This window comes from Cryptotermes secundus, unplaced genomic scaffold (genome assembly GCF_002891405.2).
Source record: "Cryptotermes secundus unplaced genomic scaffold, Csec_1.0 scaffold929, whole genome shotgun sequence".
Lineage (NCBI taxonomy): Eukaryota > Metazoa > Arthropoda > Insecta > Blattodea > Kalotermitidae > Cryptotermes > Cryptotermes secundus.
The window spans coordinates 749,148-774,098 of NW_019725015.1; the positions used below are offsets into that span (position 1 = coordinate 749,148).

At 44.3% G+C, this 24,951-nt stretch overlaps 1 protein-coding gene across 12 annotated transcripts in view; it reads left to right on the forward strand.

The window, feature by feature from the left end:
• The window catches only part of LOC111863250 (multiple PDZ domain protein), a 150,410-nt gene that overhangs the window by 54,943 nt on the left and 70,516 nt on the right, over positions 1–24,951 (forward strand). For all 12 annotated transcript variants that reach the window (XR_002842565.2, XM_023849394.2, XM_023849391.2 and 9 more), the window contains 3 exons: positions 1,332–1,568; positions 16,530–16,625; positions 22,237–22,329. Coding sequence is in view for 11 of the 12 variants with exons in the window: in XM_023849394.2 (XP_023705162.1) it covers positions 1,332–1,568; positions 16,530–16,625; positions 22,237–22,329 (426 nt within the window). In the remaining variant the exon portion in view is untranslated. The remainder of the gene's footprint in view (positions 1–1,331; positions 1,569–16,529; positions 16,626–22,236; positions 22,330–24,951) is intronic.

Here is a 24,951-nt window from a genome sequence, read left to right on the forward strand (position 1 = left end):
TGGGGCCAGAAGAACCATATATTTTTATTGTAGACAATACATAGTAGTATAAAACAAAGTCATAAAGTACAAAAAATGCTACAGATGTATCTTAACCTCAGAATATGGATGGTCATGTTATTGGTGGAATCAGGTGCATATTAAGGCTTGATAGGGCTGGTAGCTCTTTGCGCTTATAATCAAGGAAGAAGCTGGTGCCGTGAGTCAATGGGTGCATTTAATGTACAAATGAGATCGCATTCAGTGGGAGTGTATTTCCCCATTTACTCTTATATCTACACTTGCTCAGTGTCGGTTCAGAGTCTCATTTTATGCTGTTGATGACGTGACTTTGAATATCACCAATTTCTCATTTGTGAGATTTGAGGTTCTCACAGTTGATGACTGAAGAATGTTGTCATTTGGATGTGATGCCATGAAGTCTGGTGGAAGTTTGGAGGAATATGCTGCCTCCATCTTCAGGGTGGAAGTGTAAGCTGAGTAAGCAAGCAGAATAACATTTACTCTGCCTGCCTCCTTCACTTAGTTTAGCTTAGCTTAGCTTAGCTTAGCTTAGCTAAGCTTACTTCTACCAGACTACTTGGCATCTTATTCTATTCAATTCCTTACTTACTATATCTCCATGCCTTTTCTGACCAAAAATCTATCAAAGTATAGCATAATACTCTCAGAGGCCTCCATGATAGTACACTCCCAAGTTTGAACATTTTACCATTTTGCGGTTGGTCTTTCCCACCAATAGTATTACTTGTTTGCATCATAGTGGGGAAATGTGGTAATGTTCATAACTCAGAGTGCTGTCAAGTGGGCCTGAAATAATTGTCTTCATCTCAAGTTTTCAGTGGGTTCTGCAGCACATGTGACTGCCACTCAGCATTATGAGTGTAACTTGTATTTGTAGTTAGGAATCTGTTGTGAGTTTGAGGAGTCCTGCCTGTTGGACTGATGACACTCACAGAGTACAGTAGTATTGTTGAAATATCTATGTGTTCATCTATACAAATGTAATTTGTTTTCTCTCATATTAAACATTTGTTCTTCAAATAAAACTGCTGTTTTGAAAACACTAATGCTTCATGTTTATCTTCTGGTTACACGTTTGAGTGTAGAAAAGTATAGAGCGGAGCTAGCAGAGTGTCTGCAATACAGATTTCTCATGTTCTTCCTTCAGTGTTGCATTCTCCTGTTTGGGCTTTATACATTTCTACAGTCAAGAGATTACTTTGACCCTCTTCAGTGGACCTGATCTGATCTTTGTCTCCTATCACAATGGTTTTGAGTTTGGAGGAACAGGTGTGATGAAGTTTTCTCATGGATGTGGGTGTTTTCAGGACCCGATGAACCCAAATGAAACAGTGATAGTTATCCGGAGCCTTGTGCCAGGTGGCGTTGCTCAGGTTGATGGCCGTCTCATCCCAGGCGATCGCCTGCTCTTTGTCAATGACACTGGATTGGAGAATGCGTCACTGGATCAAGCTGTCCAGGCACTGAAAGGAGCCCCTAAGGGAGTCGTACGAATTGGTGTGGCGAAGCCTCTGCCCATACCTGACAGCGTATCCCACAGTCAGGTAAGCGAGGACCTTGCCCCCCACTGTACACCCACCACCACTACCACCACGCACCACGTCGAGTACTACTCAGATGTTCACCAGCAAGGGGACCAGGGGGGGCTCGTCAAGTCTGAGAGCTTCTAGCATGGCATTATGGTCAGACCTCAGAGGGTTGGGAAAATCAAAAGTACTCAGTAGGTGGACCAGAGTAACACATAGTACAGTATTTATTGTTAACTTCATGTCTTGTGAAGCATCTGTGGCTTTCTGGTCATTTTATTAGGGATCGTGATAACAATCAATATTTAATGGACCAATTTTTACTTAATTAGATGTAATAATATTCCTTATAAACTCTTTCTGTGATGGGGCAGTCGGCACTGGTGTAGGGGGCTGTTCCCCATAACATGAGGCTTCGAGTATTTTGCATGAAGTAGGAGTGGAGTGCCGATTAAACGTTTTGCAATTTTGGAAAAATGAGGGCCTGTTGATTAAAATTGTGATAACAAGGGAATCTGGCACCCCTTTTTCCTGTACTTTGTTTTCACAGAAGCATGCGCGGTAGGCATTACTGATTGAGTTAGCTTGCATCGCTCACTCCTGCTGCAGTTTTGCAGTTTTGTAGCATACTAATATATATTATTTGTAGACTTTTATTGACTTTTAATTGAATCACAGAAAGAACCTGTTGCCATCTGTCATTGTCATTGTCAATTAAATGGAGAATGTTACCAACTCGAATCAGTGTTAAGGTGCTTATGGAAGTGTAATAACAAAGCTTGCAGTGTGATTTCTATAAAACCCACATCTTACATGAAAATCTATTTTTCTTTGTTGTACGTGTATAATTTGTAAATTTTGTTGGAATCATAATAAAATTTTCCACCCGTAAAACATGGACATTTTTTCAAGTATAACCTCCCCCACAGTCAACTCCATTAATTACATAAATTCAATTCCAGACAATTTAACCTTACAGTGATCCAACTCCATGTAAATAATGAACCTTCATAATAAAACTGTACAGGGAACTATAACAAAACACAAGTATTCAAAATTGCTAAATTGTAACTTAACAGTTGTTGTCCATATTGTAGAGGCAGGTCATGGGTTGAACATTTCTGTGATGTACTCACTTGTTCTTTCCTCCAGTCTGCATGGCCGTTTGCAGTTTTAGTTTCCTTTCTTGGCTTCCTTCAGACTGTGTGGTTTATTTATTTATTTGCTAACAGTATTTATTTTCATTTGATAAGTTCGTAATTCTGTTTTCACTCACTAAATTGTGTGTCACTTGTAAGGCAGACACTTTCATTTGTGTGGGCTGGGCTTGATGCAGGTAAGTTTTGGAACCACAGGTGTGGGACGGTATCTGCATGACGTGCGATAATGTGTGCATTGCATGGAGTGCCACTTCAGGAACTGTTCCAGAGTTTGCTGAAGTGCTTGCTTTTCCCACACTGCATTTACTTCTAACCTTTGAGCAGGTGGTGGGTGTGTGTGTGTCATATATTTCCTGTTAAGAGGTCATCAGAGTAGGGCATGAAGTGTAACACATATTTATGGACTTGGAGGACATAGGTCACTCTGGTTTTACAGTTTTGAATACTGATCAACTAATTTTTCCAACTTCCACACAACATTTTGGCATGTCAGAGATGCTTGCTGTGTGCATGGATGTCGTGTTTATGTTAAGTGTTGTGCACCTTCAGTGTAGAAGGTGTTGTATATGTGTACAGGCTGCCCAAGAGAAAGCAATGCCTTTACTATTTGATTACTGTCAGCTGTTGTCTGAATACCTTGCCCACCTACACGGCATCAAAAGCAATTTAGTTGTGGGTTCAGACAAGATGTGATGACCATCAGACCAGACCCTTTTTGTAATCTTTATCAACAGGAACATGGACTGTGGGGTGGGTTCAGTTTTCATGGTACTAGTATTTGCACAGGAAGGGTTTATTTAGCAACATTCTCGTCATCTCACTGTGAGACATCAAATGCTCATATGATCAATGAATGTTGCGTTGAAAAGGACATGGAAGGAAGTGATCATGACCCTCAGCATTTGTATTCTGGGGCTGAGGAGAACCATGAAAACCCATAGGATGGTCAGCATTCCAGCTGAGATTCAAGCCACTCACTTCCCAGATACAAGTCAGAGCAATTACCACACAAGCCAACTTGCTTATTCTAATGCAGGTCAATATACGGACCTGTAATTGCATGCATTTGGTCCAAGCTAGTTGAGTTTCACTGGTCCCCCTCACATCACGTTTCGCTCTGGTGAATGTTACAACCTGAAGTTGGTCAGATAGGGAGGAATTGGGTTGTGATTTAAGACAGTCATCTAGGTTCATATTTAGCACATTCCCAGACCAATGTTGTGTAATGGAGAAGTAGTTCCAGTTTTGAAACTTATTCACTTGTAACTCAGTTCTCTGATAAGTGCAGTGATTAATCTCTGCTGCTAAACATTTTGCAGGTAAGTGTTGTGCATGAATTTTTCTGTTGTTAAGTTCTCAGCTGCACAGTGTGAAAGTCAGCTCCACTTTTTCATTCATCCTGTTGCACCAGATGTTGCTGTGGAGGTACTGTGAAGAGCTCTCCACTTCTTTTTGGCCTGTAGTTGAGGTGGCCTTTCTTCCTATACCTTTCCAGGATCTCCAACTTGAAGCCTATAATAATTGAGAGATTTCTTACAGGTTTTGAGTTTCTTGTGAGTTGCCAGAATTTCTAGCAACTTACTGAAGTGTTTGGGTATTGCCCATAGCATCAGATTTGAAGTGTCCACCAGAAGTGACCTGAATGTCCTCTTCCTGCACTGTCTGTGTCTGTCTAGGTCTGCTTTCTTGCTGTCTTGCCGGCTGTACTTCTGTTGAGTACCTTTCATTTTCCACCCTGTTCCACGTCCTCTGATTGTGTTATGATTGCTACCTTTCCAGGTCCTTTTGGTCTTCATGCCTTTTTCATGTCTTGCTTGCTTATTACAGTCTTTCATTTTCTGTTTTTTTTTCTTTCCTTCTTGCTCTTGCCGTGTCTTGGTTACTCTCTCCTAAATTTGAGTGTGTCTTTGCCAGTCTTGGTTTCTCAGCCAACCCAGATAGTCACATGCTCTCAAGCACCATCCTGTGGACACATGAAACTGCCAGTAGGTTGGTGTAGCAGTAACGCTCTAGAATTGTATTTGGGAGCTGTGTCTTTCAAATGTCAGCCTCACCAATGAGCCTTGCAGAGGTTTCTTATTGCTTATCGTGCTCTTAGTCCCTCAAGGCAGATGCTGGAATTGTACCTCAATCAAGCCGTGACTCCTTTCAGAACCTTATAAGTTCATCCTTTGCTTATTGTACAAGTCTCTATAGCATGTAAGATAAGCCACGTAAAGGCACAATGCATGTGTTGAGAACTGGCTACATAGACTGAAGTTCTTTGTGGTTTTACTTATTTTCTCCTGGAAAACGCAGCGTAGTATATAAATATGTCACAACCACAATCCATATTCCCCCAAAATAATATGCTGTGGTTGCCCATCTCGTTCAGCATTTGATACTGTGTAATGAAGTGATGTATAAACATGAATAGAGATTCCAGTGTTTGTGCAAGCTCAGTCTATAGAGGAACTGTGGTGGCGGTCTGTGCTGTGCTTACAAGAAGATGCTTGAAGGAAGGTTGTTTCCCAGTATTTGCACAGAGAGAATCAGGGCCGGAGCTCTTTGATCATCTGTTTGAAGTACACGAATATCTGGTTATGGAGGTGGGAGAAATGTGGAAAAGACTAAAATTTGAGGTTCTGACTGTGACATCACTGTTATCAGGAATGTGACACCATGTAGTGTGGTAGATATGTACAAATGTTTCAGGGGAACTACTGCACCTCCATCTGTCACTCTGAACACTGACAGGAGGTGGGTAGCCAGGCTGGTGGACCACTACCCTGACATTGATATATGCAGAACTGCTAGTCATGGGCCTGTGTATGGTTTATTTAATAATGCCGACAGTAGGTCAGAGTGGGATGATGAAAGGGGAAGGATGTGGAACTGAGCAGGCCTAATGTGAGGTATTGAGGTATTGAAGGGACAGACCAAGATTTGAATCAGTCACCTCCGAAATACAAACTGGAATCAGCACCAACTGAGACACCTTGTTCACACAGCAAACACGTTGACATGAGGGGTAACATTAATGTGTTTAGCACCGATATTGAGGGCTCCTTTATTTTTAAACTGAAGTGAATAAACAGAAATAACCATGATGACTGGCAAGTGGTTGAAGAATGAACATAATGTTGAAGCTTTTCTGGTTTACTTTATGATATTTGGCTAGGTGATTTCACTCTTGACAGATTGCCAACCAAACAAAGTGTTACAGTTTCAGAGTGTCGGTGGATAATGTGTTTGAGCTGTTGGCATAGCCGAGTTGATGAGAAACTTGTGTGTTAAGGAGTTGTGTTTATCTTGTTGTTAGTTCTCAGGCTGGTCTTAATTATCCCAACATCAGCCTTTCAGCAGAGAGTGAAATTAAATTAACAGACAGTTAAAACAAAAGTGCTTGTACTGAACTTCACATCCTGTTTGGCAGGCTCTGTGTATCTAGAAAGTCTTGCAGCAGCCCAGCGTAGTGGAGGTTTCTTGGTTTTGTCCATCTTCAAGTGAATGATGAGATGGTTCCCAAGTTGCGAGTTGCTACTGCATGCTTCTCATGTACTCGTAGGTGTCATGATTTAAGTCTATCAAAATCAAACCCATTGCTTTGAGGCCACAAAATTATGTAATTTGTCATTAGCCAGAAAATTCTGCACCCCTTCTTTGAAGCTGAGGAACTGGGATAGTGCAGTCACTTTATCGACTGCCTACAGGCTGGATGACTGAAGGGTCGGAGTTCGAGTCCCGGTAGCGTTAATAATTTACTTTTCTCCACACCATCCAGACTGGCTCTGGGGCCCACCCAGCCTCCTATCTAATGGGTACAGGGGCTGTGCGTAGTTGGTTGAGGGGCTATGCTACAAGACAGAAGGTTGCGGGTTCAAGTCCTGATGAGGTCATTGGATTTTTTCAATTGACCTAATCCTTCCGGCCTCACTATGGCGTTGGGGTCAACTTGACCTCTAACAGAAATGAGTACCATGAATTAATTAAATAATTTTCCTGGGGAGTAAAGTGCAGCCGGTGCGTAAGGCTGACAACCTTACTGCCATCTTTGAGCCGATTGTCTAGATAATGTGAGATCCTCAACGTCTCACGACCCTATGGGCCTTCGCGGCCTGTTACAGGGATATCTTTACTTTACTTTACTTATGGGGGCTCTTTCCCCAGGGGTAAAGCATCAAGGGCATGAAGCTGGTCACTCACCTCCAGCTAGCTAGTGCCAAGGTCAAAAAATATAGATCTATATGTCTACTCCCCCATACACCTACATGGCATAGTGCTCAATTAGTTAAGCATGGGACAATTTTAACTTTACCTTCTCTGAAGCCATTATTTTTCACCACTTTGACTTTCAGCTCTCCTGTGACTATCCCATTTCTTTTAACTTATGCTTCTACTGTTCTCTCATGCCTGCCTCTCTTACATTGGTTCATGTGAGGAATTAATAATAGATTTGTTTCCTCAACACCAGGCCAGTGAGCAGTGAGCAGTTCTCTTTGTTTCCCCTCCCTCCCAAGGCTTCAGAGGATTCATAGCGGTGTCTGCTTATTTTCTAACTTTGTGATGTTGCTTTCTGGGGCATGCTGTGTGAACAAGTGCTCCTCAGAGCATTGCTGAGTCTGTCCCATGTTTGGTATGGACCCGGTATAAAGCCTGTTAAAGTGTTAATTTTCCCAGCATATCTGTGTAGTGAGACAGCAGCGCTGTGCAGGTTTGAATGCCAGCTGTGGATCTGTGTTTATAAGGATACTGGCAGTGTAAGACAGAAATCCCCATACCAGACATGTTGAATATGAGGGGCGTGCTTCTTTCCTGGTTTTATTTGGGGGTTTTTTTTTTTTGTTTATATAGTTTTGTGGGGTGGGGTGAAACTGAGTCCACTTGGTACATCAGCCACTAATTGGCCTGTTGTACCAGCCCAGATGATTATGGAGCATTGGGTGGAAAGGGAATTGACAAAGGAAACCCAAGTACTCAGATGGCACCTGTGCCACCACAAACCACATGTCACTTGACCTGGGACTGAAGCCGGCAGCTAACCTCCTGAACTATGGCACGGCCCTTTCTGTCATAAGGCTGCCAACTGGTAGTGTGACACACCCTGAAGGGATGTGTAGATGCAGTGTGTCCTATCCTATTTACGTGTCCCCTTGTGAAGCATCAAAAGTTTGGCAGTCACTGAGCGAGCTGCCTCAAGCGGTAACGCTTCTGACCCTTATTCCTTGGTTGTGTGGTTCGAACCTGGACCGGGACATCGACCATTCCACCAGAGGCCCTTGTGGTTTTGGCTTCTGTCATGCATGCCAAGTGCTCAGACGGCTTGCTCACGCATCCTTTGCAATTTATTATTCACTGATCCTACCATGCGACGCTGTTAGCCTGAGGTACAGACAGCGTCGTTAAACAGAACGGAAGTAAAAATAAATAGCTATAATCAGCAGTGTGACAGCCTGGGTTGAAGCAGTTTCCCTCTCCGAGCGACTTCCGGGCTATGAATGCTACCTGCCCGGGGTAAAGCGGTCGGATCGTGGAGCTAGCCCCATACAGTGGTTTAGAACGCTTGGAGCTTTCCATCAAAGGCCGCCTATGCCCTTGATGGTGTGGTGCTTGGCCACAAGCTCTGCTTACCCCGAACATTTGGCAGAGTGCGGACGCCTGCCGATCTGCAGTGCGTAGGAGAGAGTGAAGATAAACAGGGACCAGCTGCCCCTTAAATGTGCCCATATTGAAGTATTTTATGAGAGTTTTAAAAACTTTAACGGCCGCAGTTGGTGCGCCAGCATTCCAGCTGATGACGCCCTGGCGCCCTGCCAGCTCGTGTAGGGTACGAAGCGATTGGCGTGCGGTGTGTGTCGGCTCTCGAGTCACTGAGGCTGCATGCGGGGTGCGGCTACAACAGGAACATTTATTTGCCCCTGACAAGAGCCCGCAGATTGCGGCTGTCAGCAGCATTGAATATGGGGTGTAAAAACCTTTTGAGGGGAAATTTTTTTGTGCTTGTGCAGTGTCTTCCTTGTTATTAAAGTAAATTTTGTAAATATTTAATTTGGGGGGGGCCGATATTTCAGACACTCTTTGCAGCTAGACTATGCAACATGGACAGACTTCGTCAAAATCGCCATATCTCAGAAACTTGGCAAATTTTCCAGAAAGATAGAGCAACCTACAGCCATACAAAGATGTCGAACTTGACAACATCTGCACTCGGCAATGCTGCTATCTGGATATATCCTGTGAACCTTTCTCTGGGGGAGGGGGAGGCAAAGGTGGACACTGTAATACCGACTGAATCATACCTTTTATTGAAATGTATAGCTGCCGTCATCTGCTCGTATTCTTAAAAAAATGTTAATTGCTAACATACATAAAGGTAGCATGCGAGGATTAGGAAACGTTAACATTCTGCACCTGAACATTTTATCCCTTAGAAGCCTAAAATCCATCTAAATAATGTAAACATTTAGTACCTACCTGTCTTTCTATCTGCCTATGGCTCTACTGCCCCTTGTTGGACCTTGGCCGCTTTCCAGTTTCTTAATCTTTTACACGGTCAGTAGGACTCCTTGGATGGGTGATCAGCCCGTCGCAAGACCGCTACCTGCTCACATAGGACAGCACAAACCGAATAAACGCACACTGACATTCATGCGTCAAGTGGGATTCGAACACACGATCCCAATGTTTGAGCGGGCGAAGACAGTTCATGCCTCAGACAGCGCGGCCACAGTGGTCGGCAAATCGTTAGTATCTACCTCACAAAAATGTTAGTGCTGTTTAAGGAATTAATCCCTGTTTCGAAAATCCTACGAAACACACCATATACACCGTTGGAGGAAACCGAAGAGTGGTACACATACGAAGTGAGCGCCGCGCTTTAGGCGGTCAGTGGGAAGCGCTAAGATAACGAATTGCGTCATTGCATACTTTGTGACGCTTCTGTCTGTATTTTTGTAGCAACATTGGCGCTGAATAGTGTTCCTTTCAGGTTGCCAAGCAGAGGAACAGCAGTGGACATAGATCGCTTTATGCATTATATAAACCCATTTATGATCGCCAGAGGCGATAAAACGGAAAAAACCGGAGAGACGAAAGTATTTCACATATCTGTGATTGAAGATGTTTTGTTTTCACGCGATCAAGTCGACGCCGGAACCTATGACCAGTGCCAACACTGATGTAGCGTTAGAGATGGCAGACTTCACAATCGTTCCAATTAAGTTTCATGCGAAACACAAATCATCACGAGGAAATTGGGCGAATGCTTGCTACCGTTCCGTGCTGAATCTTGTGTCTGTCTTATCGCTTGCTGTCTAAAACCATACACAAGAACATGTACAAAACTATAATTTTGCCTGTAGTTTTGTATTGGTGTGAAACTTTGTCTCTATATTGAAGAAAGAACATGCAGTTCGGGGATGAAGGTCGGAGATAATTGCGTAACGAGAACCTTCATGATTTGTGCTCCTCGCCAGAGAATGAGACGGATAGGACATGCAGCTTACATGGGAGAGGATAGCCTACGGGTTTTGGTAGGAAAAGTTACGGGAAAAGGTCACGAGGAGGCCTAGACGTAGGTAGGATAATGTTAAATGGATCATGGACTGGATTAATCTGGCTCAGAATAGGGACCAGTGGTGGGCCCTTGTGAACACGGCAGTGAACCTTCGGGTTTTATAAAATGCTGCGACTGAGCAACCGTCACCTACTTAAGAAGGACCCAGCTCCGTGGGGCTACTAAGTTACGGTACACCTCTACTCGAAAGTCGCGTTCGAGCGTGTAGAATTCGTGTTTCACGTTCAGACGTCGGCCTGGAGAATGAGTATCCTGACTGAAGTATTTCGTTTTCCTCGGTCTCTCTCCATGCAAATTCCAGATGTAGCCACACGTCCGTCTGTCCGTCCCGCTCTATTTCTCCCAAATAGTGCATGGCAGAAACGCTTATAAACACAAAAAAAAATGTTCCTCATGAAGAGACAACTCCTGGAAAAGAACAAAATCTGGGTATAACCACCAGGCAGAGAATCGAACACGGGACATGCCGAATACAAAGGAACAGTACTAACAGCTTTTTTTCCAGCAACCCTACCACTTGTGGATGTTGCGGTGTCTTTAAATAACGCGCCAGACAACTTCACTTCTGACTCACGTGTCGTGTGTAACGTGCACGGCGTCAGATCCTGTACAAGGAACTGGACACTCGTGCGCCGCTACTAGGCTTCCGGTCGGCCGGCCGGCACTTCCGGAACAAGATGCCGCTAGCTTCCCAGCTGCGCCATGTCTGTCCCTCGTCGCACCCGCGTGGAACAATTCGACGGTCACAGAAAGGAATTTTACTGAAATATGTCGGAACCAAGGGCAGAGTATTGTGAAAGCGTTCCTGTAATGTTGTTATTACTGTATTCCGATGTTTTTTAAAACTAGAAATTGTAATAGATGTCATTAGCAACTACAAGCTGCACCATCTGTCGCACTGATGCGGTCGGTAATGGAATTCGTCGCGCACATTATATGTTTCCGCTGATTAAAATATACTTTAAAATACCGTAGCGTCTATAGCCGTTGCTACGCAACGATCGTGGGATAACCAGTTATACCAGACCAGTTTGTGGGTAACGGCTCGGGAAACACGTTCCCGCAGTAACAGAAAGCGGTAAATTAGCGTATGAGAATGAACAGTGTTGCCTATGCGGTCCGTGCCGAGGGGTGATAAAGAAGAGATGTGGGGCAAACAAGTCAGTTGATAGTTGGCATTTCTGTGTGGGACTTGAGCACGGAAGCAGAGGAATATCCATTGTTAACATCTGTTACCAGGAAACTTCTAGCGGAGGCACTGCAGTGAAATAGCCATTGTTAGAAGCCGTTGCCAGGAAACGTCCAGTAGCAGGCTAGAGAAAACTTAACGTGTAGTGATTCTGTAAAGTGTAGAAATCAGCGATAGTATTATATGTAGTTACGACTTGTAAGTGGTCGATAAATCTATTCACCAATCCAAACCCCGTCTAAAGTCACATACTGCATGTGACACTACTGTGTTGAGGCAAAACACTTGCAACCCCTAACGCGGCCTACCGCTGATGTGACCACTCCAGTCTCCTAAATCGTGAACTTTGGAAACAAGAACAATTTTGGAAGATTTAGCCAGCCCTGTTTTTCATGGCGGCCGTATTACAGTTTCGGTAGAAGACCCGAGCGCGGAATGTAAGCAGTAAATGCCAGGACATTCATATCCGCGAGGTCCACATTGTCCCTACAGCTCGCCTTACGAAGTCCACTTTCTCACGAGCACATTTCGATATACACATGGGTGTGTCTCGGTCCAGCGGTTAGCCGGAGGCCCCAGGTTCAAATCTCTAACCTGAAACCCAACAAACTGGTTCAAGCGTTAACGCTTTTTACATGTACGCAGGACGTCCCCAGTTCGATCCCCTGCCCATATATTGGCTGTCCTGGGGGTTTTCGTGGATATCTAAAGTCCTTCCAGGCAGATGTCGGTATAGAATCTCAACTAAACCTTCCACAGTCAGAGCAACTGACAGCGTTGTTAAATAAAGCATAAGTGCATCTGATTTCTCTCGAACGCATGTTACAAGCATTTACATCGGACTGTACCGGTGAAGCGGCACTCTGCATGTTTGCAAGACAAAAGCAGCTGTTCTTGGGGAACAAGTTTTACAAGGTACCGGTGACGTAATTGTGTAACCTATTCCGTTTTCGTTGGCTTATGTGCTCGTAAAATTGAAGGCAATCTTCTGTCTGCATTCATTGCGTGCCAGTAAGCGTGCTGAGTCACCGGGCCGTTGTGAACAGCGCTCTTCTCCCCAGTTCATTTATTTATTACCAACTAACTCAATGGAGCAGAGTTCTTCCGAAGAAGCTTACAGTTGCTCAGCTACTCAAATTACCCCCTTTCACGGCGTCCAAAGACCCATTACCTACGTCATTTTCACGGTAATAAATTGTTAGTCTCCCGCCCAACCCCCAAGCAGGATGATCACCTCTTGTCGGCCATCCCCGTCTGTGACATGTCTTGGTGACAAGGGACCCATTTGACGACGCTATCAGCAGCTTAGTTAGTTAGTTATTGAAGAGGGTGGGTTTCCCCATGCACTTAGACCTGTATTGGTCCATTGTGCTTCCCTCTATGATTTCTACCAGTCTCTATGTCCTACCGGTACTGGTGCTTACCATCAGTCCCGCCCAGCCAGCGAGACCGGCTCTACCAGCTGAGAGGTATCTATAATGCTTCCCCCATCTACCAGAGGTATTAGAGACTGCTGTTGGGCGGGAAACGTCCGTAATTTGGCTCAGTGACCTCCTTTGGAGATATGAGGTTCTTTTACGTGCCGTAAAGCTACGACACGGGACCCATAGCTTAAAGTCCCTCTCGGAGGACTTGTTCCCTGAATTTTTCCGCCCTTAAAAATTCGACGACCTCCGCCGGGTATTTGAACCCGCGTACTACGAGTCATGAGGTGGGAACGTTACGGAGGCCGCTTATCAGCAGCTTAGACTGTACGGCGTCTAATGAATTGGAAAGGATATGTAGCTTTCCAGGCATGCTGCGATAGTACCTTAACTTCCGCATCCTTTCACATTCATCACTTGTAATCATTCTCCCAGACCGAGCAGCGTGGCGAAGAGGAGCGCAATTCGAACCTCCGCTGGTATACCTGCTATCCTGCTCAGGTAAATTCCGAAACAGTACTTCGGTCAGACCGCGACCGCTTTCGTTAACGGGGAAGAAATGATCTTGACAGCCGGGGTATGTCTGGTATTGAACCCGGTATGTTAAAGCCAGAAATTCGGCTGTCCAGGACAGTGAATGTCATAGTAAGGAGTGGTAATAGTTGCACATTGTGCACACAGATGGCGCATAATACTTCCCGACTCGGTCTGCCACCTTCAATGCAGTGAGCCCTCGGCTTCTTTTCGTTCCTTTATTATTTAAAGCAACAGCGTGGATTATATTAGATCGAACAATGCCATTTGTATGATAAGTTTGGATGGCTACGCTAGTGGCCTACTTAACGTACCACCGGTGTTTCTATTCCCGGCAGGACCATAGATTTTCCATGTTCCGTCGCGTCCAGACCAATCATCCTATCCAGTAGGCACCGGGGCTCTTCCCGTTGGGGTAAAGCGCCAGGAGCGTGAGCTCGCCTCTATCTGTCGCCCAGGTCAAGATTTTGTGGAGCTATACCGGCAGTTTTTGATATGTCTTCGTGGCATGCTACGGAATTATTCCCGGACGCAAGTTTAGCCTGCCCCGTATTTTCCTCCAGAATCTGAGTAGAAACATGGAGACTAGATAGCTTGATCATGGGCCGAGATTCGAAGTAAGTGCCTCCGGAATACGGCACGAAGTTTATGACCTGTTTTGTTTTGAGAGGAAGCCGTAAACCGAAATTTCATCAGATTTAGGTGCAGTTTCCTATGTAAGTACATGCTCCACAGCTGTGAATTTTGGCACTCGTGTTGCTGGGAGTTCTCTGAATTTGCTTACTGCTTCAGCGTTGGTTTATTTTTAAGACGTTTTTAATTGGTGTAGGATGTGAGGTTCCCAAAGCTGTGGTCATGAAGAGTTATAACAATGTGTAATTTGTTGAAAGTCGGCCGACGTTTCGGAGGAACATGTCGCCTCTGTCTTCAGGGTTCGAAGAGTAAGCCATGTAAGAAGCCAGCACAAAGCTGGCTTTTCTTGTTCCCGCTTCATGCTGGTTTCTCGTTTACCTTACTCTTCAACCCTGAAGATGGAGGCGACATGTCCCCCCCCCCCAAACGTCGGTTGACTTCAGCGGGTGACACAACGTTATATCCCAGAAGACAGAACTCTTAATTTTTAATTGGTTCCTAAGAGGCCGTATGAAAGTGATGGTCCAGTATAACGGCTAGGACAGGCGGAACATGTGAGCAGAATACACGTACAGTCAGTGGAGATGACACAGTTCGGGACATTTGAGGACTGCAGTAGACCTGGCACGTGGTACGCAGGACGTGCAAACAGAACATGCTGCTCTAGCATTAATGCTCTGGGTTTGTGTTCGGGAGGTGCTCGGTTCGAATCTAGACCAAGACACTGGCCATCATAAGTTTTTGAGAGTACCTTCAGTCCCTCCAGACAAATGCGGGAAGAGTAATACGTTTAAGCTACGACCACTTCCATATCCCGTCTAAGTGATCATCCTATCAACCGACGTTTGTATATTCTCAATGCTGAGAGGGTCGTTAAATAAAAAAAGGTACACTTGTCCCTGTAACAGGCCGTGGAGGCCCATAGGGTTGTGAGACGTCGAGGCTCCCACATTTTCTAGACCATCGGCTCACATATCGGCGAGGTTGTCAGCCTCACGCCCCTGCTGCACTTCACCCCTGAGCAAGATCCCTGGTACTCATTTCTGTTAGAGGCTGAGTCGTCCCCAGGGGCCATAATGGGGCTGGAAGGATTAGGTCAATTGAGAAATCCAGTGACCTCATCGGGAATCGAATATAAAGTAAAATGTATTAACACCGACGAAATTGTAACTATTTGGACGTAATGACTGATGAAAGAACACCGAAACAGATTCTACGGTATAAACCGAGAGGAGGAAGCAGGCGCAGGCTTTTGGTGTCTGTATCATGAGGCGAGTGAGGAAGAGCAGCAGTAACTCTACCGTGATCTCTGGCAGTATGCTTTTAAATACAGCTTGGGCTCCACGCGAGTGCTGTAAGACTTGCAGAAAAAAAAAATGTGTGTTTCATTTGTCGTTGCAGCGGTTGTTCGAAGCTTTGTTCACCCTCCGATAAATATTTAGCGACTTCCATCGAGACACGCGGAGATTCGTGTAGAAGATCGTTGAACCTGAACGGGAAATTGAAGTGTCTCAGCAGTTCTTCTTACAGTCCTCTAGTGCCAAATTTCATGAAAATTCATCCACCGATTCTGGAGTTGTTTCATATAAAAGGACCGATGGACTGAGCTAACACAATAGACGCTTCGCGGAGATGCGAACGCCCTTAAAAATTTAGTCTTCCCAATTCAAAGACCAGCCGGTTAATGCCGTTAAGAGAGTTAATAGGTGTTTATTGTTAGAATCATACGATGGGCATAAATACACTGTGAACAAATGCAAGTTCTTTCTTAAAGTTAAAGTAGGTGGTACACGTAATTACCACGTTTCGTGAAAAGGCTAAAATATTTGAACGCAATAAGGCTGAAATCAGTGGATAATTTGGGACAGTACAGAAGTATGAAGTAATGCTTTATAGAGAACATCTCATATTGTTATGCTACGAAATGTGGGAAGGAGGTTCTGATAGCTTGCGGAAAAGAAGGGGTGCAGGCAGAGAGTGTTTCTGGGGAAACCTCTCGAAACGCAGCCACTCGGAAGGTCAGGACGGAGAGAGACTAAAGGGAGGCATTTTGATGGGTCTTAGATTGTAGCTGGTAGAGGGGCTATGCTACAAGCCGGAAGGTCGCGGGTTCAAGTCCCGATGAAATCATCGAATTTTTTTTCAATTGCCCTAATCCTTCCGGCCGCACTAGGCCCTGGGGTTGACTCAGCCTCTAACAGAAATGAGTACTAGGAATTAATTAAATAATTTTCCTGGGGAGTAAAGCGCGGCCGGCGCGTAAGGCTGACAACCTTACCGCCATCTTTGAGCCGATTGTCTAGATAATGTGGGGCCCTCAACGTCTCACAACCCTATGGCCCTTCACGGCCTTGTACAAGGATAACTTTACTTTTTTACTTACTTAAATTGTGCCCAGTGGCGGGTTTCAGTAATGGCGAATAGTATTCCAGGGCCTGAGCGAGCTCAGTAGCCCCTGTATCACCACTCGTTTTCTTGTTGCAGGAGCTTCTGGAAGGCCTCAGCCAGGCCACGCCCACTCTGGACGACCACTCCATATTCAGCAGCTCTGGCTCCCTCTCGCCCGACCTGGAAGACACGGTAAGTTGCTGTCGGGTTTATGTTCCTAGGCAACGGCGTGTTACGTAAACCCGCTTATCTTACGGATTTAATGGGGATACGTCATCTCGGCCACATCAAAGTCTGAGAGCCCTGTCTTCGATGTGCAGACACGAAATATTGAAGACTAGACCGAACAAGTGAGGGCGCGAGAGAGACAGGCAAGAACAGTGCCTCTACCCTTGTCTTTCACGCACCCTCCCCTCTCGCGCATCCGGCATACCAGATTACACGGCTTCACATCCCACAAGAAGTTCCTAACTTTTACAGTACAGAAGCTGTGTTGTTGTATTGACAGAATCCTTGTAAGTAATGTACTATCCTGATATTTCTTAGAATTACTGAAGAGAACTTTAGGGTAGTCGAGATTTGAACCCGCCACCTCCCGCGTACGAAACAGGAATGTTAATCAATAGGGCACAGCGTTCAACGAAATGCGGTAACCATAGCAACCGTGGCATACTGAAATGGATTTCATTGCCATGGCATACATAACCGAAACACTTCTCCACGTTCAGCGTTAAGAGTCGGCTTGCACTGATAAACCTTGTCCTTATCTGAATGATAACACATTGACGGTGTGGCCATTCAGTTATGTCTGCACATTTACCTGTACTGTAGGATCACTTGGATCTACGTGCCGCCCGTGGCTGATAGAGAGGTTGCAGCCTTCTTCCCTTGTAAGGTAGGGTTTTCTTCGTTAGCAGTTCACTTACGAAATCCATTTCTCCTCATTTTGATAAACTTCATGCCGTGAATGCGTTACCGAAAGCGTCATCGCAAATCGGGCGGTAGTTTTCAAAAGGAAAGGACATTTGTTGGCTCTGAGGTTGTCTCAGCGATGGCCATGATCCCTGTAGTTTGGGGAGAGCCCGACGTTTCGAAGGAATATATAGCCTCCATCTTCCCCTCAGTTTACCACCTGCTTCTGCTGTTTCTTGCATGGCTTACTCTTCCACCTTTGACACTGTAGAGGCAGCATGTTCTTTCGAAACGTCGGGCTGTCCTAAGTACACGGCTTTACAACCCAGAAGATCATACGCCACGCCGTCGCCCGCCATGTTGCCTGGTAGTGATCGCGTAATCGCGGTACTTATTTCGCGTTACGCCTTAAGTTTTGTGAACAGCTGTTAGGAGCTGTTAGAGTGGTGCAAGAGTAGGCGAAAGCGGAAAGACGTTTGAATTCGAGGGGAGGAAGATGATCACTTCTTAAAGAGTGGCAAGAAATTGTGGAGTAAGAAAAGGGCTGCGAAATTTTGATTTTCTGGTTACCAGTGAGTTGCCTAATTTCGAATGATATTTGGTGGTCTCCCCAGCAAGCGAATTAATTGTGGTCGATTTCAGTTGGGAGGTCTGGACGGGAAGCTTGCAGTAGCTGCCTGCAGCTTGGGAACCACTTGCTTGAAAGTAGAGGAAAGCCAAGATGACCGGTTGCATGACCCTCTGGTTACATACCAACTTCTAACTGCCGTCTGGCAAACAAAAGAAAAGAAAAGTTCCCTGAGGTTTCCCTGACATACATGCTGTCATATTGATTGATATCAAGAACAGAATACACTGGTTACGAGTAAACGGCGTGTATAAGATTTGAGGTTTTCGCGGCGGTGACTATGAAGAATCCTGTCTTCGAGCTATGTATAAATTATATGAGAGTGGGCCATCATCAGATTGTGACTTATATCGTTACGTCATGATTAGAAAGTTTTTAGGAGGGCGAGTCAGTGAATAGGTCACAAATGGAAGTACAACAGCTGTAATGGACGTAATAGGTTTTCTGTATGTATCACTAGGTAGCAGCACAGTCCACCCTCATGACAGTCTGGGTAGCAGACCCTCATGCGCATGTTCAGAGGCTGGTTTCAGTAGTTAGAATGGTGACCGTGCTTGAAGGCGTATTAGCGAAAAGCAGCGTTCTTTTTGTGGGCAAAAGATCTCAATGCAAAGGATGTTCGCAAAGAAATGTTTCCTGTTTATGGTGGGAAGTGTTTGTCGCGTAAAGCGGTTCACAACTGGGTCCAGAAATTCTCCGAAGGACGTTCGGAATTAGCAGATGATGCCCGACCAGGTGCAAGTGGCTGAGACAAAAGTCAAAAGACTTCTATGCTGCGGGTTTCGACGCACTGGTAAAGCGATGGGACAAATGTATCAGTGTAGGTGGAGGATATGTCGAGAAATAAATGTTTTTTTTTTTTCGGACTAGAATATCGCATGTTTCACGTTTTATATCCATTTGTGACCTATTTACTGACTCTCCCTCGTAGATAACATTTTCATTACACAATGGAGACTAAACTGGCCATGCAAGTCTCGCTGAACACATAGGACTTTTCTTGCGTACGGTTGCTCTCCGAAGGTACGACGTGACGTCAGAGATGTTGCAGACTGCAGCATGAGAGCCTACTGATAAGTAGCACACACGGGAGTCAAGAGAAATATACGCCTTTGTTTAAGAAATCTCAAAGGTGGAGATGAGAAGGTAGTTTTAAAATGGGATCACAGTGAAATGAAATTATAAATGGATTGAATGGTGGGATTTTTTGAACACGGTGCTGAACCTTGGCGTTCCGTGAGGTGTGCAGAAATGCATTACTGGATCGCTGGAACGTATTCACTAAGATGGGTGGGGCCATTTGCGACCCCCAAAGAATTTCACAAAAGGTCTGAAAGCAAAACAAATTCAGCTGTGAACACATCTGCTGGAACACTTTGGGATCAAGTGCGTGTGCGCCATTCCTGTGGTGTAGCATGTGACCACGCAGTTTAAATGAGGCTACGAATACTTCCCCAATTATTTGACTTTCACTGCACATGGGGTTCGAAGTTTTTACCGCAATGAAAATTTCGACAGAGATCGTCTGTTTGATGACATCGTGTAGTCTGGTAGTGGGTATCAGCGTATCGGACGGGCCTGCCATCTTCACCCTCCGCAGTGTTGGTAACATGTCTGATGGTGCTACAAATGGAATCTGGTAGCTCTCGAACGTAACAGCCTTCATGACGCACCCTCGGAAACGTTACAAACGGAGAATACCGGAAAACACGGAGTCACTGAGCAGCTGACCGGCGTGGTAGCGCTTCTGACTTGTATTGGTGAGGTGTCCGGTTCCACTCCCGGCCGATGCACCGACTACCTTGATTGAGATTTTCCATAATTTTCCTCAGTGCCTACAGGTACATGCCGAGATAGTACCACAAACTAGGGCACTCCCGCTCTCTTCCGCATTGACTAATCAGTTAGGTGCTATGAAGTCTGAGCTGCTGGCAACATCGGTAAATAAACCACAGATAAAATAGAATAGGCTGTGTGATGATCCAGTCTACGACAGTCATGTTAACCCCTCCCACCCGTGTCACTGAGCACTGTACACTGGCTCTGTGCGACAGCGACATGTCTGGCAGAGCCCGTCCGACCCCACGCACTGCGCGTGCGCCTGGAAGGGGGTGGCAGTCACAATTTGCGGTTTTATTATAAAAGCGAAAAGACAATTTTCGTCGTAGTAAAAAGATCTGTATAGGGTGTTCCTGAAGCAGTCAGTCGTTCAGCATGCCAGCATTTTTCCTGTGAAATTTGGGGTTCTCGCTGCGTGACAGTAGAAGCCCAACTACTTCGAGGGAGAAGAGTACATGGGGAGCAAATTCCTCGCCCGTCATAGAACCCGAAGGTTTGTTTTCATGTTTACAGGAGCCGGACATTAGCCTTTGTTCTGCGCTAGATACAGCCAGTGCACGTCACCACCCTGTTTATCTGAAATAAATTTTAGCAGTGTCCTATCATCTACGTCTAGGTCTTCAGTTACAATTAGGTGCCCACACTGGGCTTCGTATTTTGAACCGTGGACAGACCTCTGAACAGTTTGCGTTCCCCTGGTTCAGATCGTCTCACAACGTTGCATTGGACGTTGTATTTGCATACATTGTAAGGTTATGTAGTCCGCGGCGGCCCAGGTTCGAGCCCGGGTCAGGTCATGTGGAATTTGTGGTGGACAAAGTGGCAGTTGGGCAAGTTTTCTCCGAGCACTTCGGTTTCCCCTACAAATTCGCATTCCACCGATTGCTCCACAATCATCATCATCTATCTTCTGGGCTGGTACAATAGTCCAAACAGTGGCCGCAGTACCAAGTGGATTCAGTCTCACCCCATGAGGGGGAAAAAAAAAGGTTATCTAGTTCAGTTCTTCTTTGTCCCGTGTTCTCATTCACGTGAGCCCCGCAGTTCTGAAACATGCAGTGAGGCACACTGACTGATGATGTGTGTCAGACTCGGACATTTCCCTGGCGTTCGAACCCGGGAAAATAAGTTCATGGCTGCAGTCTTTTCCTTCTCTTTCGTTTGTGTTTATATAACAGTGCTGTCAGTAACCTGAAGACATGCCATTTCGAATGACTGGATGATTGATTGATTGATTTCGTCACTGTAGATCATTGTACATGATATATGACAAGTCAAGTTAATTCTGAATATTAACAATTTGATATATAAGTAGATTAAAATTAAAATGATAGTGAATAATGAGTTGGAATGGGTATGGAAGGAAGCAGTAATGGCCTAATTGCCTGGCAGGACTGAGGAAAACCACGAAATGACTCAGGATGGTTAATGTCCCATCTGAGATTCAAAGAATCTCTTCAGAATACAAGTCAGAATTGTTATTGACTGAGCCAGCTTGTTTGGTAGCCAAGTCTCTTTAACTCCTGTGTTAACTAACATAATGCATGGTGACATTTCAACAGGAAACCGTTGCCATTGTTATATCATGGTCACACTGTGCTTACTGCATTGTGATCCACAGTTATACACTAGAGTCACTGATGAACATGCAAGCTGTGAACTGGAAAGGCATGAAAAGATATCTGCAGCTGTTTAACGTACTGACTTCGTAAATTGACAGTATGAACTAACTGGTGCTGCTGTCTGGGAGTACCATATGATTGTTTTTTGATAAAGGTGAACACTGCAATATCGGCTGAGGCATATCGTCCACCGCCATTTATTGCTGCCACCTACTGATTATTTTCATACCTGCTGCCAGCTATGACTGCTAACATATATAATAACATAATGGCAAGTTAAGGCAAAGTTGTCCCTGTGCTTAATTAGTTAAGTACTGCCATGAAGACATGCAAATGGAGGTATAGTTCCACCAGTCTTAATCTTGGCATTGGATGGAGGTGAGTGGTCAGCTTCATGCTCCAGTCACTTTGCTCCCAGGAAAAGAGCCACAGGTCACAGGAACAACTTTACCTTTTTTCTTTCATAGCAAGAAATGACTTTCTTCAAAAAGTTGTATAAATGGATGGCTGAAAGGATATGATCGACACTCATTTAAGCCATACAGAACTTTTTTTATTAAGTGTGTGCATAAAGGGATTTATTCAGTTCATATGATTAATTTCACAGAAATATATTTTCCACTTTGAATATTACAAACAAATAGACATTTTATATCTGAATAAAATTTCATCTGGATCCTCATCTTGGGCCGTGTGAAGCCATTTTCTCCCCTGGTCACTGGCAAAAGACCATTTGACATAGTTGCTGTGATCTACTGATGCTGGTGATTTTGCTTTAAGTCGTGTGATGTGATGATTTCAGGAGCCCCCGCCAGTGCCTCAAAGTCCGCCACCAGGGTCAGAAGATGAGGTAGAGCGCAGCACTGATGAGGACATCAGTGGTGACCTCCTGCAAGTGAGTGATACTGAAATCATACTGTTTCTATTCAGCTGTTCCCACACTATAATTTCTAATTTACCTTCTGAATTTTCGTTGGTCATGGTGACTCTCTTACCACTTCTGTAGTCATATTTCAGTGTGCCTCATGGTCTTGTGGGCCTTCTGATAGTTTTCTCAACCATTTTGTACTAGTAAATGCTTAGTTTTGTCTTATGTTACAGCATGTATGAATAGTAGAGGTTGATGCTCTGTGAGAATAGGATTTCCATGGCAACGAATATTAAGGTTACTTCCTTGTTGGGTGTGATGTCATGTAGCCAGATAAATGGATACCCAAGCTTTGGAGCAGAACTGTCATGTTCTGAGGATGGAAGCAGCATGTTACTTCCAAACAGTGCTAATTATGTGATGTTGCAACCAGAAGAATGTAACCTTAATATCCACTGTGATGAGAACCCCAGGTCTTCTTACAAAATGTTCATGTAAAAAATATATTTTGTACAACAACAATTTCATACAATATGTATTTCTGTCACAAAAGGCTATAGTCACTTTAATTCTTCGTTTACGACATGTTTTGGCCATCCATGGCCATCATCAGATGTCTGTCACTATGCAAAACTGTTGTACTGTACTGCATGTCACAATTGTATGTAGCTATTTATTTGTACTCCTTAGTTAAAATTAAAATTACAAATTTATTATTAAATTTAATAAAACCGGTTAATTCCAGTCTTCTTATGGGACCCATTAGGACAAACTTCAGCGGCAGAGTTGTGTTCGCGTTTCATGTAGTTTCGTGTGTGTTAGTGTGAATGTTGATTTCTCGTATCTGCAACGTTTAAAAGATATTATTGTGATGTGTTCTCTGTGTTAATTTTCTTTCATGTACTCACATATGTCCCTTTGGCTGTAGACCTATCATATCACATATAACTTCAATAGTGCTATTGAAATGCCTGCTGAAAATTCAGCATGAAAATTTGACAGTTCCCATCTCTAACTGCAATTTCCAGAGATAACCCTTCCACTGATACAGCCCTCAAGGGACATTCTGAAATCACTGTTATACAGGTTCTAGAAAGACATCTTGAAAGAATAAGGTTAATAATAATAATACCTTAGAGGTGCTTTTTTACTTTTTTTTCAGTAAAGGTCAACACTCTGATACTGAGTGAAACATGGCCGTTGTGGCTGCCATATTATCGTTCTGTCACAGCTAATAGAGATTAGTTTTTCATTTGGTTTCCACAGAAATCACATAATGACAAATTAATAAACATATACGCATATACATATGAGCTATACAGGTGGAAGAAAACATGAATATATCCCAACCACACTATAGTCATACTGACATTACCAACTACATATAATATTATAAATACAACACATAAATCCACACAGAATACAAACACACCACCAAATTACAATTCAGTATACTGTTCACATTTTATGTGTTATATATACACATTGTATGTACTCGTATGTATATAATTTTATGCTGTTAATACATATTTTTTTAACTTTTAACTGTACAACTAAAATGGGTCCATGCTGATTGTATACTCAGTAATATAATGCAATGAATTTATATGTACACACCTGAGGATCGTCAACCATGATCAGAACATGTAGTGTTTGATATAACAAACTGATTGTTGTATTGATACATAGCAGAATCGACGTGTTGTGTGATAGCCTGACTGTATACAAGGGGCAGTCAAAAAGTTCCCGGAATGGTGGTATAGCACTCTAATGGTAGGACATATGGCAATGCTTACCTAATCACCTTCAGAGTAAGACACTTGCACGTGCACACACTTGCTCCATCGATCCTGCCATTGTTGGAAGCAGCAGTGGAAGGCTTCTTTTGGAATCTTCCGGACCTCAGCCATCGCATTCAATTTGATGACCTCCATGGTTGCGAAACATGTCCTCTTGAGGCCCATTTTCAGAGTAGGGAACAGCCAAAAGTCACTCAGAGCAAGATCTGGAGAGTACGGTGGTTGAGTGATGACAGGCATGTTTTTCTCATTGAGGAATTGCTGCACAATAAGCAATGTGTGGCTCGGTGCATTATCATGATGCAGAAACCACTGTCCCTGCTACTTGTCGCGCCGCTTCTTCTGAACCACATCGCGCAACCTCTGCAAAACTTGCGCATAGAAATGGCCAGTAACAGTACCAACATCTTGCTCCAACTCCGCGATGGTCATTCTTCAGTCACATCGAATTTGTTGTCACACTTTTCCAATCATTCCTTCAGTTCTGGATGTCAAAGGTCTCCCCCTGTGCTCGTCATCCTCTAACGTCTCCTGCCCATTCTTAAACCGGGAAAACCAGTCGTAAACTGTGAATTTCTTTAGTGCAGTATCACTGTAAACTTGCTGCAGGGCTGATAGCGTCTCTGAAGGAGATTTTCCCAATTTGCACATGAACTTGATGTTCACACCCTGTTCGAACTGTGACATTGCGCCAAATGGCCAACACTCACGTCTAATTCAAACGGAACAGTAACGACACTGCACACTGAAACCTGTCCAGACCTGTTGCACCTGTGTGCAAACATGCTGAGCTTCCCACCACAACAGTGTGTGCACTCGTTCTCCGTCTGCAGGGGAATTCCAGGAACGT